This window comes from Pollachius pollachius (genome assembly GCF_949987615.1).
Source record: "Pollachius pollachius genome assembly, chromosome: 19".
NCBI lineage: Eukaryota > Metazoa > Chordata > Actinopteri > Gadiformes > Gadidae > Pollachius > Pollachius pollachius.
In genome coordinates, this window is record NC_136952.1 from 20,669,124 (window position 1) to 20,685,605 (window position 16,482).

Genomic DNA, 16,482 nt, shown 5'->3' on the forward strand with positions numbered 1-16,482 from the left:
CAACATATGTGTAATCCGGGACATATAAAGACTGGGACCAGAAGATAATTACTTTCTCTCCATTAAAACCATTCATATTTTCCGAGTCGAAAGTCTCCAAGCTTTCTTGCGGCATTTCTCGAAGGCACGCCACCTTTTTGTCTTCATCTTTCGAAAATCTGAGAGTAGACCGAGCGCATTGATGACGCTCACGACAAAATGGCTGCGCCCGTGAAGATATGTTTTTTTTTTGTATTTGTACCACGTAGGTCCTTTTAATGTTGATTTTAAATGCTCTCACACACTTGATTACATTGCTACTTTATTCTGGTCACCAATTTATACATTGTATGGTCTTGCTGTGCGTGCAATACAACGTGAAGTTGTGTTGATTGTTTTCGGGCTGGTTTGCTAAAGAGGCTTATGTAGCTAGCAATAAACAACGGCTAACCAATTTCATGCCACAATCACAAAGACGAACAGGAACGGAACGCTATGAATGCTCCGACACCGGAAGTGACGTCAAACCTGCAACTCGGAAGACTGGCATCCGAGGATTCAGGAACATACCATATGGATCTGATTTAAAGGGATACTTCACCGGTGGAGATTTGAAGGTTATATGAAGTAAATAATCATATGTATTATAAATGTGCAAAAAAAATTGAAATCGGTTCATCCTAGCCTGAGAAAAGGCAAAAAGTGTCTCTCTGGCTAAAAAGTAAGAAAACCTCCAACTCCCACAGTGCATTGCGCTCGCTGCACCGCCCGCCTGTTTCCGTTTGGAGGGGGAATGACCCATGGTCCTAGCGCGAGCAAACTTTGTGTAAACATATCCCTGTGTTACGTTGACTAGGTTAGACTTCTGCCCTCGTTTTTTTAAACGCATCATCTGTATATTACTGTACAGCATTAAAATATTTGCTAATTACAGTACCTCAGCATATCAAGTATTAGATATCAACCTCAACCTTATCTCCCCAGTTGAAATAAGTGTTTATCTTACACAGTAGGCCTACTCTAGTATAACAGCACTTGGGTTAGTAAACAAATCAGAACAACCAACATGAATTTGAAGTTTTATTCATGAAAAAATATGAACTATTGACAAAAATAAAATGTGTAGGGACCATTTGGTAGAGTCAAAATAGTCACTGCTCATCTTGAGCATCTACTATCTCCTGGTAGCCACGGTACTGCCCATCTTGTGCTGGGTAATTAGCTCTGATGGCCTGGACAACACAGGAAGCCGATACTGGCTAAGAAAGAAAGAGAACAACATTAGCATCAGCCTATACAGCATTACACGGACTTCAAGGTAACGTAACATAGCCTATGCTCTGCCAATAAGATCGGCTACTTTCGGATAACTACATTGTCACGTTCCCCGGGACTCAAAACTATTGTAGCCAATGTGTTAGTAAAAAAATAAACACTTACTCTATTGCAGTGTTCTTTTTGGAAAAAGGTCGCCGAGTCAGGATCGCTTGTAACTCACTTTATTTGTTAATGCAGTTATTGCAGCTTGTATGTTGGGTCCTGCTCCCCTTGTGGCTATGTATAGTAATTGCAGCTTATATGTTTGATCCTGCTTCCTTGTGGCTATGTGGGGGCAGCTTATGTGCTTAAAATACGTAACAAACCCTAGGCCTACACTTCAAATAAACACAAAGTGCATTAGGCCTACATTTCAAGTGAGCAAAAAAGAGCATTAGGCCTACATTTCAAGTAAGCAAAAACAGGTACACCAGGCCTACATTTCAAATAAACACAAAAAGAGAATTAGGCCTTCATTTCAAGTAAGCAAAACAGGTACACTAGGCCTACATTTCAAGTAAGCAAACAGGTACCCCATCTGTAGTGTCTGAGACAACCTTTGTTAGATCAATCCCCCTCATTGACAGCATCTCCTTAATAGCCTCATAAATATCTTCTCGTCTTGTGTGTGTCACAAGTGGTGTTAGACCCAACAGGTCCTCACAGATGTCTTTCTTGTCTTGATGAAAAAATCGCACATAAACCAAAAGCTGGGCATTATCCGTTACATCTGAAGACTCATCAATGGCTAAGGATGGGGCACTCTGAAAAGCCGCATCAAGCTGTGACAGTACGTCATCTGATAACATTTCGGATTTTTTGTCGTTGCAGCTGACATTGGGATTTGCTTTATTTTTTCACACAATTCATCCCTTTGTTTACCTTCAAGTAACGTCTCGGCAGCGGCGTTCAAGCACTCCTTCACAACAGTCGGTCACTGAAAGTTTTTTTATGTTGCCCCAAAACCCATGCAATCTTAAGTGATCATTCATTTGCACGTTGCTGGCCTGTAAATGAGTGTGTGAAGACTCGAGTAGACCTCTCATACTGAGCTCTCAGCTCGGATATTTTCCATGCTCTTACTTCTGACTTCTGGGGATACTTTTCCTCGAAGGATCTGTGTTTGGATTCGTAATGCCGCGTAATATTCCCGCTTTTTATCAGCGCCGCGGTTTAAACACATAAAAGTCACAACAAAGGTTTAGTACTGCCTTGCGGGAGAATGAACATGTATTGGTCAGTCCTTTCATCTTTAAAATGTCTGTTTTCGTGGTCAACTTTCCTAATTTTCGAGTAAGCCATTTTCTCATTCCAAATCGCTCTTCCGGTAAACAAACGATTTGATTGGCTATATTTTGAGTGACGTTATTATACACATGTCGTGACTGACGGAGGGAGGGGGGAGGTCGGTGAGTGCATGATCTCCGCTCGGTGAAGATCATTACTTGTTGCTGTTTTTATCCTGTACTACGGACTATTCTGCCTTTAAATTTGTATTTCAGTGAGAAATGTCTTCATTAACATAATCATGCTTTGTATAGTGAAATATAAAAAAATAATAATAATAAAAAGTCGCATTATTTTAAATTGGTCATGGGTCCAGATAGGACCGTTGCTTGGTCCGGACCCGGACCGCGGTCCGCCATTTGGAGATGCCTGTTCTAGGTATATGTGACACAAAGTTATACATTTTCATGCATGCATTGAAAGTGAAGAGTACAAAAAATAAGTGACATAAGAATATAGTTTAAAATGTTTAAGTGTTGCAGACTCGCAATGAGTTTAAAGGCTCCGGTGATCTTCATGTATTGGTGCGCTGGTACATGTGGGGGGTTTTGGACATTGTTGTAGTCGCAGCTCTTGTTTCCTCTGTCATCCTCAGGACCTGTAATTCATGAACCCAACGTTCGTCCCTCCTTGTCAAGGGCGCGGCTCACATAGAGAGGTTACTAGCACATCATGTGAGCCTCCTTCAGGCGTTCAATCGTCCACTCGGTCGTGTTGACAGCAAGAAACATGTAAACAACCTGTAAACAACTGACTCAAAGAAAATCAACAGTCCCATTATCAGTGCAGTGATACAGAAATAACAGGTTGCACTCGTAACCAAACAATACTACACAATAACAAACATATCCCGCATTGGTTGTTTGATAATTTGTTATTCAAGTAAATCCGGGATATTGATTATCTTAGATACAGGCGGTACTACTGGTGTTGACTATTCTACATACTGCAGCTGGATAGGGTCGGGCTATGGAGCCAGTATCCTGCCATAATTCAAACCTGAAAAAAAAAGTCTGGGTTTGAAAACTCAACACCTTGTAAAAAAGGTTTTGAAACACTGAAAAAAGAGATTATAGCCTGAAAAAAATTAAAATATTTGCAAACATGATTTTGTGTTCTATTTTATCTTCTTCATCATTTTCACCAAACACATTTTCAAAGTTACATTTTTTTCACAAACACATTTTCAAAGTTTAAAAAATGTCACCGGCGCATTTGCAGAGTTTCAAATCTGGCACTGTTCTAACAGCGTATTTCATTGTTTCCTGGTTTTGAAACCTTGTAAATGGGATTCTGCAAACAGGTGTTCATACATTGAGGAATAAGTTTTGAAAGGTTGAATATTTATTTTAAAAACTTGTAAAGGTGGAAATTTACACCATTGCAATGTATTTTTTCAGAACTGACTTTTCAGCACTGACTTTTCAGAGATTTGACCACACAGGCGCGAGCTTTGAGTCACGTGATTATTGGCAGTGTTCTGTCGCACATTCGTTTCAAAACTCCTGACAGTCAAAGGTCTGAAATCGTTGATCTGCAAAAAAGGAAAAAAAAACGTTCCTGGGGGCGGGACCATTTAGCTCTAAACCTATTGGTTGCTCTCTGCTGACGTACATTCCAATCACATGTGCCGTTGACCGGGCTGTGCGTGATTGACAGTGCTCTGCCGATGACAAGAATAACAACCGACCTGTGCGGTTGATTTTGCTTTCCATTTTCTGGAACCATGGCTGGGTACGGAACCTGTAAAGGGACACCGGGGAAAATAAATAAAAATTAAACGTTTCTCGTGAGCACGACAAAGTATCTCATGAGCACGGGGAAAAATCGTGCGCATATCACTGGCAGTGTGTGTGTGTGGGTGTGTGTGTGTGTGTGTGTGTGTGTGTGTGTGTGTGTGTGTGTGTGTGTTGGGTGGACGAGCGAGGAGAGCGAGCGATAGCGTGCGTGTCAGTTTAGTGAAGTAATGAACGAGTCCGGTTGTGTGTAAGAATAAAGTGCCCAGCCTGTCAACAATCGGTGGCCGCTTCATTCCAACCATGTTCCGACCTATAAGCAGACCCACTGCCGGTCAAAGTGAAGGGTGTTGCCCCCGATAGCATCGGCCCTGAAAGGAACGTCTCCCCTGTGCTCCTCGGTCTGGGAGCCGACAGCAGGAAAGTGTAACTAACCATCTCGTAGTTGGAGGCGGAGCGCAAGAGAGTATACGTGATCCAATAATTTGAGATAAAAATAAAGCACATTAATTTGAATGATTTTAGCTTGTGTGTGATTTATCGCGAGCACAGGCACACACAAGCTAAAATCATTCAAATGAATGTGCTATATTTTTTATCTCACACTATTGGAGCGCGTATACTCTCTTGCCTCCAACTACGAGATGGTAAGTGTGACATAGACGTACAGACGTAACCCCAAATCACTACACTGCATCATGCTGAAAAATAAATACTCTATTAAAATAAAATCTAGATTTACATGTGCACTTATTCACATTTAAAGTACACACACACACATACACACACACACACACGCACTGCCAGTGATATGTACACGATACTTTCTTTTTTCTCCCAAAATTCTCTGAAAAAATACTCAATGTATGAACACCTGTTTGCAGAATCCCATTTACAAGGTTTCAAAACCAGGAAACAATGAAATACACTGTTAGAACAGTGTCAGATTTGAAACTCTGCAAATGCGCCGGTGACATTTTTTATATTTTGAAAATGTGTTTGTGAAAAAAATGTAACTTTGAAAATGTGTTGGTGAAAATGATGAAGAAGATAAAATAGAACACAAAATCATGTTTACAGATGTTTAAAAAAAAAAATCAGGCTATAATCTCTTTTTTCAGTGTTGCAAAACCTTTTTTACAAGGTGTTGAGTTTTCAAACCCAGACTTACAAGCCTTTGAAACCTTTTTTTTCAGGTTTGAATTATGGCAGGATACTGGCTCCATAGGGGCCTAAATCAATGCATCTGCAAACACCGTACAGAAAACACATATTTTTTTGACACAGACATCGTGTACAAGCCCATAACTTTTAGGATTTATGAGTAGCCTACTTGATCTTGAGAAAACAGTTTTACCGCGAGTGAGTGTTAAAAAGAATGAATGAATGCGGGCGCGCATGTGTGCCCCTATCTGTTTAAACACACGCAAAATAAACACGTAACGCGTAATACAGTCCATGGCAATGTACATTACCGAGGGGAAACATGCACGGACTTGGGCACGGAACAGATGGCCTAGTGTGTCCCTCCCACTGGGGGCGCTACAGCCCAGTAGAGCTGATCCCAGTCCCTCCCACTGGGGGGCGCTACAGCCAAGTAGAGCTGATCCCAGTCCCTCCCACTGGGGGCGCTACAGCCCAGTAGAGCTGATCCCAGTCCCTCCCACTGGGGGCGCTACAGCCCAGTAGAGCTGATCGTAGTCCGAGTAAGTCACGAGGAAGAAGCAGCCGAGCTGCACATGCACGTTACCATAGATAGCACAGAAACAACATTTCGTCAGATATAACAACTACAACTGGAATATTCGGTTACACCAGTTAACTTCTGCAGTGGTTTGGGTTTGTTTGATTCAAAATAATTGAAGTACTAAATATCTGAGCAGCTCAGGAGACTAAACAGAGAAATGGAGACCAGAGAAGCAGGTCTGTGAGTAGAAATGATAACAAGTCGAAGAACCGATATTGACATCGCATTATACTAATGATTACATTCAACCCATTGAGTGCCTGATATAGACAGTATTTAGCGTTTACAGCAGATTTTGTCTTTGCATGTCCAGTATAGATAGATAGATAACAACTTTATTAATCCCCAGAAGGCGAATTCCTTCGTTACAACAGCACGCAGAAGTGGAAAACTAACCCTTACCCTACTAATGAAAACAAAAATAGAAGCTGAAGTAAAGACAAAACAGACTGTATAAACAATATCAATTATAAAGTGTCTAAGTACCAGTACTTCACAGTATATTAAAGTTTATAAATGCAACTGTAAGCAAAGAGAAGTGGCTCACTGACCAAGTATATATATATATATATATATATATATATATATATATATGTGTGTATATATATATATATATATATATATATATATATATATATATATATATATATATATATATATATATATATATATATATATATATATATATATATATATGTGTGTATATATATATATATATATGTGTATGTGTGTGTGTGTGTGTATATACACGCATCCATAAACACACACACGTATATGCATACTCATAAATACTGTACATCAGGCGCTGAGCCTGATGGCTTTTGGCTCAAAGGAACGCTTGAAGCACTCCTGCAAGTCTTGCAACTGGGGGAATTTAATCCGTGGCTAAAGGTGCTGCCGATCTGCCACAGCCCAACGTAAAGGGGTCCAGGGGTTTCCCAGGATGGACTGAATTTGTCCCTCAACCTCCTCTCCACCGCTGCCTCCAGGCTGGCCAGCTCTAGCCCTGCTCCAGGCTGGCCAGCTCTAGCCCTGCTCCAGGCTGGCCAGCTCTAGCCCTGCTCCAGGCTGGCCAGCTCTAGCCCTGCTCCAGGCTGGCCCTCCTCAGCAGCTCTAGCCCTGCTCCAGGCTGGCCCTCCTCAGCAGCTTTAGCCCTGCTCCAGGCTGGCCCTCCTCAGCAGCTCTAGCCCTGCTCCAGGCTGGCCAGCTCTAGCCCTGCTCCAGGCTGGCCCTGCTCAGCAGCTCTAGCCCTGCTCCAGGCTGGCCCTCCTCAGCAGCTTTAGCCCTGCTCCAGGCTGGCCCTCCTCAGCAGCTCTAGCCCTGCTCCAGGCTGGCCCTGCTCAGCAGCTCTAGCCCTGCTCCAGGCTGGCCCTCCTCAGCAGCTCTAGCCCTGCTCCAGGCTGGCCCTCCTCAGCAGCTTAAGCCCTTCTCCAGGCTGGCCCTCCTCAGCGGCTCTAGCCCTGCTCCAGGCTGGCCCTCCTCAGCAGCTCTAGCCCTGCTCCAGGCTGGCCCTCCTCAGCAGCTCTAGCCCTGCTCCAGGCTGGCCCTCCTCAGCAGCTCTAGCCCTGCTCCAGGCTGGCCCTCCTCAGCAGCTGTAGCCCTGCTCCAGGCTGGCCCTCCTCAGCAGCTCTAGCCCTGCTCCAGGCTGGCCCTCCTCAGCAGCTCTAGCCCTGCTCCAGGCTGGCCCTCCTCAGCAGCTCTAGCCCTGCTCCAGGCTGGCCCTCCTCAGCAGCTCTAGCCCTGCTCCAGGCTGGCCCTCCTCAGCAGCTGTAGCCCTGCTCCAGGCTGGCCCTCCTCAGCAGCTCTAGCCCTGCTCCAGGCTGGCCCTCCTCAGCAGCTCTAGCCCTGCTCCAGGCTGGCCCTCCTCAGCAGCTCTAGCCCTGCTCCAGGCTGGCCCTCCTCAGCAGCTCTAGCCCTGCTCCAGGCTGGCCCTCCTCAGCAGCTCTAGCCCTGCTCCAGGCTGGCCCTGCTCAGCAGCTTGTTGAGCCTGCTGCTCGGCCCATCCTTTTATGTGTTGATGATGACTCTTCTTACGTCTCGTTTGCAGGTTGGACAGAGGTTGACCTCAGACGTCTGCTGGGTCGCATCAAGACCAGCATCCCGGCCGGTAAGAAGGACTGGGGGTATTCCCGGATGCAGAAGGTTCTGGACTGGAAGAAGATCACTTTCTCCCAACACTCGCCTGAAGAATGTCAAGCCAAGTGGAAGCAGATGTTCCAGAAGGTCAGAAATACTTAGTCGGTCAAGGGGACGGTGGCTGGGGCCCCTGACAGCATGTCTCAGAGCGCAGGGGCCCCTGACAGCACGTCTCAGAGCTCAGCGCTGGGGCCTCTGACAGCACGTCTCAGAGCTCAGAGCGCTGGGGCCCCTGACAGCACGTCTCAGAGCTCAGAGCGCGGGGGCCCCTGACAGCACGTCTCAGAGCGCGGGGGCCCCTGACAGCACGTCTCAGAGCGCTGGGGCCCCTGACAGCACGTCTCAGAGCTCAGCGCTGGGGTCCCTGACAGCACGTCTCAGAGCGCGGGGGCCCCTGACAGCACGGCTCAGAGTTCAGCGCTGGGGCCCCTGACAGCACGTCTCAGAGGGCTGGGGCCCCTGACAGCACGTCTCAGAGGGCTGGGGCCCCTGACAGCACGTCTCAGAGCTCAGAGCGCGGGGGCCCCTGACAGCACGTCTCAGAGCTCAGAGTGCGGGGGCCCCTGACAGCACGTCTCAGAGCGCGGGGGCCCCTGACAGCACGTCTCAGAGCGCTGGGGCCCCTGACAGCACGTCTCAGAGCGCTGGGGCCCCTGACAGCACGTCTCAGAGGGCTGGGGCCCCTGACAGCACGTCTTAGAGCTCAGCGCTGGGGTCCCTGACAGCACGTCTCAGAGCTCAGCGCTGGGGCCCCTGACAGCACGTCTCAGAGCTCAGCGCTGGGGCCCCTGACAGCACGTCTCAGAGCGCGGGGGCCCCTGACAGCGAGGGTTATTTAACAGCTCTCTAGCAGTGGGCTGAATGGGTGAGAGAACCACACGTGTTTTTCGGCCTTACTCTAGACATGAGGTTGTAATGAAGATAAAGGTAACGTATCCTCAGGAAACCTGTCCTGATGGTGTCAGTGATTTCTTTTGTTGTTTTTCAGATGCGCAAGCAACGAACGTTGACAGACCTCCTAGAGGAGGCTGAAGGGGCCATCAATGATCCATTCAGGCCCAAGAAGCAACAGGTCAGATATGACCATCATGAAAATGATTTGCAGTGGAGATACAGAGGGATTTTCCAGATCGCATAGGAGGTCTGTGGTATTGTCAGTTAAGGGCCATTTAATGCTACTGATATAATATTAACATGATAGCATAGTAATGCAAGTACATTCTTTCAAAGAGCAATTAACTTTTACTTCTTAAAAATATTCAGATCTTTCTCAAATGTATTTCTTGCCAGAAGTGACCTCATTTCAGCTGAAATGATGCAGTCCTCTGGAAACACTGATCATAACCTATTCCCTGAGTCCCAGGTTATCTCACCTGTGGCTGTCCCACACAGAGCTCATCAGTGGACAGAAGCATCTTGCCGAATTGGATCTGTGTTTTCGTGGGAATAAAAATCAAACCAGGAATTGTGATTTCCGATTTCCATTTTGACTTGCGACCGTCCCCCAGATCCACCCAGAGCTCCCAAAGAGACCCCCCCCTGCCCACGCTCTGTACCTGAAGGAGCACCTGGGGGAGTACAGGAAGCAGCACCCGGATCTGGAGCAGAAGCAGCTGATCGCCCAGCTGAGCGCCTGCTACAAGAAGCTCCCAGCCCAGGGCAAGGTGTGTGGTCATAGATGAGATCCATACCAACAAAACATAATAACAAGGGATGCATCGAAATATCGGCCAAAATAATATTGACCTGTGAATCCAGGCTTCTAAGATGACTTTTCTTCCAAAGTAGCACTGTGCTGCTCTTAAAACCAATAGATTAGGTGCAAAGGGTTTAAGGGGCACACAAAGAGTTTAGATTCTACAACTGGTCGCTTCAACACTTTTAAATCTGTTTTCCATTTGCAGGTGAAATATGTGAAGAAATACAACCTCTCCCGGGACCAGTACGACAAGGACATGATCACACTCCGGTAGGGAGCGAGAATCCCTCCTGGCCCTGAACATGTGAATATTGTGAAAGGGCTGTTAATGTAATGACCTTGTTTCTCCAAGCATCAGAATCATGCGGTGTTAAGTCGTTCCGTGCTGAACTCTTGAGTGCCTATGTACTCCCTTCAGGCGGCAGTACGGTAAACACTACCAGCCCATGAGCAACACGGCGCAGTACTCTGCGCTGAAGAGGAGGCTAGAGGAGCAGGATAACCTGGACGCTGTGAGTCACACCGACTTCACCCCTTGGTGGAGATAATGTCACCTTTATATATTCCCTGGCTGTACCTGGTGACCCCGGGGTCATGAGGTCGGCTGTACCTGGTGACCCCGGGGTCAGGAGGTCGGCTGTACCTGGTGACCCCCTGGTCAGGAGGTCGGCTGTACCTGGTGCTGTGTGACTGATGTTCTAATCCCGCGGTGGGATTTTGGGTCAGGTATGTTTGTAAGTGTGATCTCCCTTGTTTGATGCAGGAGACTTCGCCCACTTCATCGGGGCCGAGCAGAAAGAGGGGCATTGTAGAGCTGCCCAGCCAGCCGCCCATGTAAGGCCCGACACCTCCAACACAGATCACATGGTGTTGTTCTCCGTTTGATCTCTTGCTGAGAGGTGGTCCGCACCGGTATCCCATTCTACCCAGTGTACTTGATGCATTGCGCGTTTGTAATTTATTATCACATGCGTTATGGTAGTGCTATATATTAGAAGTACTTTGTTAGAACCAGGCCCATTGACAATGCATTGGCATCGCTATTCATCTCCCAACTGTACGAGTGAGAAACTGACTGGGTTGGCTTCATTGTGTGTGTGTGTGTGTCCATAGCAACGGGTTCCAGCTGTTGGTGGCAGAGCAGCGGGTGGTGGCAGGGCCTGTTGCCCCCAGGGACCTCCTCAGAGCCAGCAGCCTGCGCTGGAGGACCCTGAGGCAGGCGGAGCGCGACGGCCTCAACGCGCGCGCAAATGGGGTCTGCACACGCACACGTTGATCAGGCTCTCCCACACTACAAACAGCTTAGGCCGTAAAAAAAATATACACGTGTATATTTTGACAACGTTGTTTAGCACTTTATTTGTTTTTAAATATTTGCATAGTTTAAATTGCACAAATTGAGTGTTTAGTAAAAAATCGTTGAATGTAGTGCAGAGTCTGTAGTCTATCGCACAATCAAGCCCCCCCACCCCCGGTCTGACGGCAAACCCCACCACCTTAACTAACACATTATCTGTGGGAGCCCTGCTTATGTAACATACAACTTGATTGACATGCCATTCATAACCCAGGGTGGAGATGTGAAGGAATAGCTCATTGCTGACGGTGTATGTGTTCACCTTCATGTATGCCTGCATTGATTGTTTACCATCACATCTTATCCTAAATGTCAGTGCCTCTGTCTTTCAGCTGAAACAACGTTATGGAGCGACTCTGAGCACCTTCTTATCTGTAAGTACCCTCTGGTCCACGTGCCCATGGGCCAATGGGTTGTTTGTTTGTTGTTCAGGTGGCCCATGGGCCAATGGGTTGTTTGTTTGTTGTTCAGGTGGCCCATGGGCCAATGGGTTGTTTGTTTGTTGTTCAGGTGGCCCATGGGCCAATGGGTTGTTTGTTTGTTGTTCAGGTGGTCCATGGGCCAATGGGTTGTTTGTTTGTTGTTCAGGTGGTCCATGGGCCAATGGGTTGTTTGTTTGTTGTTCAGGTGGTCCATGGGCTAATGGGTTGTTTGTTTGTTTTTCAGAATTTGACCAAAGAGCAGAAGGAGAGTTTGAAGGAGGACCTGGAAATGCTTTTCCGAACCGCTAAGGTCAGAAACATCGAAGAAGCATTTAAAGAATTCCCCAGTACACTGCAGGCCGTAACACCTTAAGCTTCAATCTGAATGATTGATGTTTTTGTATTTGTATTTGATGTTATTTTTGAGTTAAGTTGAAGTTTATTTATAAAGCACCAGGTTTGTACCAAAAGACTGTACAGATGATTTAACTGTACACTACACTGTGCAGACAGACAACACACATAAAGTCAAATTAGGAATGCAATTAAACAGGTGATTAAGTGCATCAATAAAGAATTGCAGAAAAAAAGTTTTGGAAGATATATTGAAATATTTTACCTCCATTGCATTATTTCTAGTGCTGGGCAATAAACATGTTATAACGTACTCACGTACTCAATGGTCCAATATCCCCAGTCTGTGGCTATTCCTATAATGGTCCTATACCTAGAACAGGCGGCTCCAGCCCTTTACTGGAAGATGAGGCAAATTTCTAAATAATGATGTCTCTAAATGTCATAACCCAAGCATTACGTAGCCAGACCACTGCAGCCATCTGACCACATGTCAACATTGTTCAATGTGAGGCAGAACGAGGCTTTGTTAAACCTAGACTGTTTAATATTTTAAATGACGATTTTTGTTCCCTTGTTTGCAAAACTCTTTGAATGTATCCCAATCAATACCGAATGAAAAGTATATGCTACCATTGATTGATAGTTGCATGGGCGGGAGTTGTCAAACTGACAATTGTGTGATCAATTATAATAACTCAGTCACAGCGGGACCTGCAGCAATCATTCAATTAATCATTATCAAATATTTGAATTGCTTGTCAGCCCCAATTATTTAATTCAACTTTTTAAACTGCAGCAGGATAGGACAGCATGACTCCATTCGGAAGGACACAATGTGTACCAACTGCTTCGTAACAATCTTCTGTCTTTGTTTTTTCGTCCAGAAGTACTCAAAAATCAAACCGCTCCTGTTTGATGGAGAGCCCAAGAAGCCATCCTGGTGAGTTTGCACCGTCAAAACCATGAGACACGAGGACACACAGCTGGGGAATATAGTCTATAGGTGGCTACATGGATTTTACCAGACAAAAAACGTCTCCACAAAACACTACATTTCACTGCATTTGGTTACAGGCAGCGGTTGGTAAAAGCTTTGAAGTCATGACCGAGGCACGCCGGTGGCAAGGTGTTTCTGGATGTGTGGAGCTTGTTTTGGGCCGCAGTTGATTCTGATGTTGACGTCCCAGTGAAGTTTTAGCTACTCGGACACTTCATATGCAGTACAACATCCCTCATTAATAAGGCTCCTCCTCCGATGGTACGTTGTTTTTGGATTTGAGCTTCGCATTTACATTTCTACCAAACCGACTTCCAATCATTCATTCACACACCGACGGAGGAGTCAGCCAGTCAGGGCACAGCCAGCTGGTCAGGAGCAGTGAGGGGGGGGCGTCTCGCTCAGGGACACCTCCACACTCAGCTAGGAGGAGCCGGGCATCGAACTGGCAACCTTCCGCTGACCAGTCAACCCGCTCTACCTCCTGAGCTACTTTTGCCCCCCCCCTCAAGATAAAACAGGGAGTTTAGTCACACTTTGACCGTCTACATTTTCCAAAATGTACTTACATCACTACACGTATCATCGTGACCTTGTGTGTTCCTATCACATGATTGCGTTTGCTGTGATATTACTGTGCAATGCTCGGGTGAAGACACTGTATTCCCTGCTGTTAATGATAATCCTGAATCCGAGATCCAAATTCCTTGCTTCCTTATTGACATCTAGTAGGTGCTTGTTGTTATAATATACTTTTCTGGATTATGTGCTTTAATCACAGGTGAATCAACCTGGATATGAAGCATCCAGTGGTCAAAATAATATTAGTTTCTAAAGAGATAAGACGAAGCACTCCTGTCTCTCTCCTCTTTTCCCATTCATATGCTTTTTTTGAATTTACCTGGATTTAGCGCAAATGAAGCGCAAAGACAAGAGCAAAACAATTGCATTCTGCTATAGGGGAAACACTGCTGGAAGTTCTTGGTGTGGATGGTGTATATTTACCATCTGCAACGTTCACACCCTCATAGAGGCAGTAGCAATGTGTGTCCAAACCGACCTTTAACCTGTCGGACCAACCCGTTTATCTTTTTATCTAGAAGTGTGTGTGTGTGTGTGTGTGTGTGTGTGTGTGTGTGTGTGTGTGTGTGTGGTTCCACAGCGCTGGGGCATCGGTGTTCTGCAGTCAGAAGATGCGCTGCCTGATGGGGGACTTCCGCAACCACAGAGATAAGTTCTCGTGGATCAACTCGAAGTGGAAGACCCTCTCCACGGAGCAGAAGGCTCCCTTCTGTAAGGAGGCCGAAACCAGGTTCCACAGATACACCTTGGACCTTCAGGACTGGTTCAGAGTACGAGACTCTTCCCTTTCTCTCTCATCCTCTCTCTCTCCTCTTTGACCCAATCAAATACTAAGTGCTTCATTGGCAGGGGAAGTGTACCATTACGTTGCAAAAGCATGTGTCAAATAAGAAAATGTAAAGTTTTCCGTCTTTTTCTCTCTCCTTTCTTTGGCCTACTCCCTTATCCTTCATTTAACTCTCTTTCTGTCTCTGGTTGGTTCCATCCTCTCTTGTGCTTTCTTCATAGTGCCTTTGGATCCCCTCTTCTCCCTCCTTCTAGCTTATGATACGTATCCCCAGCAGGTAAAGCCTCCTCTATGCTCTCCGCTAATTCAATTGTTCTTCTTTTTAGAATTTATCACCAGAGACCCAGGCCGACTATTTGAACCACAAACCAAGAGTACGTATGTCTAAGTATCTGCCAAGAATCAAGAACATTTAAAATGTATTTATACTATTATAGGACACTTAGTATATCATTCTAATAAAACAATCTTCAAATTGTGTGTTTATTGGCAGAACATGGAATACGTTACCTTGGACCTGGAAAAGCCTGTAAAGAAAGGACGACACATGACCTCCGTCAGTAAACATGACCAGCAACACCACCCCTACACCATTCTACACCACCCCTACACCATTCATCACCACCCCTACACCATTCTACACCACCCCTACACCATTCTACACCACCCCTACACCATTCTACACCACCTCATCGTACATCCATATCATCCTGGTTAACATTACATTCAAGCTTGTAGCATTGCAGAGACAAATCAAATAATGCACACAGTAATATCCTATCCTATCAATATCATTATTTCAAATAAAAAAACAAAGAATTGTTATATATTTTTGAAGCTTGGGCCAGATGGGCCACAGTGTGGTGCAGTGATTGGGTGGCGGTATCTGGGGAGTGCTACGTTGTTGTCAAAGCCGTTGCAATGGTGGATAGTGTAGCATAAGTCCCAGGAGATGATGATGATGATGATGATGATGATGATGATGATGAAGGTGAACTAGTTCTACCCATTCAGCTAATTTCCAAGACCTACCAGAACATGTGCCGTCGGATTTCTAAAATGTACAAACCCACGTTAACGTAATAATACTGTTTCTGCTAAAGTCAGGTGTGCGTGTTATGTCTGATATGTGTGTGTGATGTCTGAACTGATGTCTGCTGTGTGTGTGTGTGTGTGTGATGTCTGACGTGTGTGTGTGTGTGATGTCTGAAGTGATGTCTGATGTGTGTGTGATGTTTGTTCAACAAATGTAGGACTCTGAGGATGAAGACTATCTGGACAGGATGAAGACTATCTGGACAGACATCCCTCCTGAGGTACAAATGGGAAGAGGTTTTATTTTTAAAGAAACGCTCTGTTTTGGGTTTTACAATGGTAGTCTGCTGCTGTTATTAATTTATTTATTCTAGGGCAATGATGATGAGGAGGAGGAGAAGGAAGAGGAGGAGGAAGATAAAGAGGCGCTCTGGACGCATGAGAAGTTTGCAAAGTCAGCGTGCCTCCCAGTCGAGTTCAGCAACGGGTCAGGTTCAGACTCCGATAAAGACTGAGACTATTGAACCACAGAGACCAATGCTCGACGGTGCCGGGGCCAGGAGAACCAAAAGACCCTCACATGTTCGCCCACCCAATCCCACCACGTCACGTGATGGGGGTGAGGTCCCAGCAGTGTCATCTCCACCACTCTGGGGCCTTGCTCCAAATGGTTATTATTTGGAAAGATAATGCTGATGATTTTCAGGATGTGAAAATAAGTAATCAGCTAATGTAAATATGCATGCAGTTCAATTAAGTGAAGACTTTTTAGTTTGGATTGTAAATAAAAAATCCTACATCCAACCATAGAATTGATCAGGTGAACATACATACATAAATTGACCGTATGCCAGCCAATTTGCGATCACCCTAAATGTCAAAGGATTGTATGATATTAAAGATTGATTTACATTTTGTGTTTTCTGTTTCTTGTCTTGCTGGGAACAAACATGCATTCAAACAATTTAGGTGTGAGATATGATATGAGGTGGTGTAGGGTGGAGGACCCTGGTAGAGGTGGTGTAGGATGGAGGACCCTGGTAG

The 16,482-nt window shown here is 45.6% G+C and overlaps 1 protein-coding gene across 3 annotated transcripts; it reads left to right on the forward strand.

The window, feature by feature from the left end:
* The first annotated feature begins 6,059 nt into the window (after positions 1-6,059).
* Positions 6,060-16,314, forward strand: LOC307090585 (nucleolar transcription factor 1-B-like). Of its 3 annotated transcripts, none has more exons than XM_079757311.1 (16): positions 6,060-6,246; positions 8,114-8,289; positions 9,191-9,274; positions 9,711-9,866; positions 10,107-10,171; positions 10,320-10,413; positions 10,665-10,735; positions 11,015-11,156; positions 11,591-11,632; positions 11,925-11,990; positions 12,922-12,977; positions 14,197-14,386; positions 14,730-14,777; positions 14,897-14,959; positions 15,657-15,719; positions 15,813-16,314. In XM_079757311.1, the coding sequence occupies exons 2-16, from the start codon at positions 8,200-8,202 to the stop codon at positions 15,951-15,953; spliced, it is 1,371 nt and encodes a 456-aa protein (XP_079613437.1). In that variant the 5' UTR covers positions 6,060-6,246; positions 8,114-8,199; the 3' UTR covers positions 15,954-16,314. The 3 variants fall into 3 exon arrangements, with proteins under 3 accessions (XP_079613437.1, XP_079613436.1, XP_079613438.1); XM_079757310.1 differs by having other exon boundaries at positions 6,060-6,242; XM_079757312.1 differs by lacking the exons at positions 14,197-14,386; positions 14,730-14,777; positions 14,897-14,959; positions 15,657-15,719; positions 15,813-16,314 and adding an exon at positions 13,112-13,281 and having other exon boundaries at positions 6,060-6,242.
* The last annotated feature ends 168 nt before the right edge of the window (positions 16,315-16,482 follow it).

What these genes read in the sequence shown, in the direction of transcription:
- LOC307090585 (XM_079757310.1), top strand. An exon ending in TCAGGCCCAAGAAGCAACAG is followed by an intron (nt 9,275 to 9,710) that starts GTCAGATATGAC and finishes ACCGTCCCCCAG; the next exon opens with ATCCACCCAGAGCTCCCAAA. An exon ending in AGCTCCCAGCCCAGGGCAAG is followed by an intron (nt 9,867 to 10,106) that starts GTGTGTGGTCAT and finishes TTCCATTTGCAG; the next exon opens with GTGAAATATGTGAAGAAATA.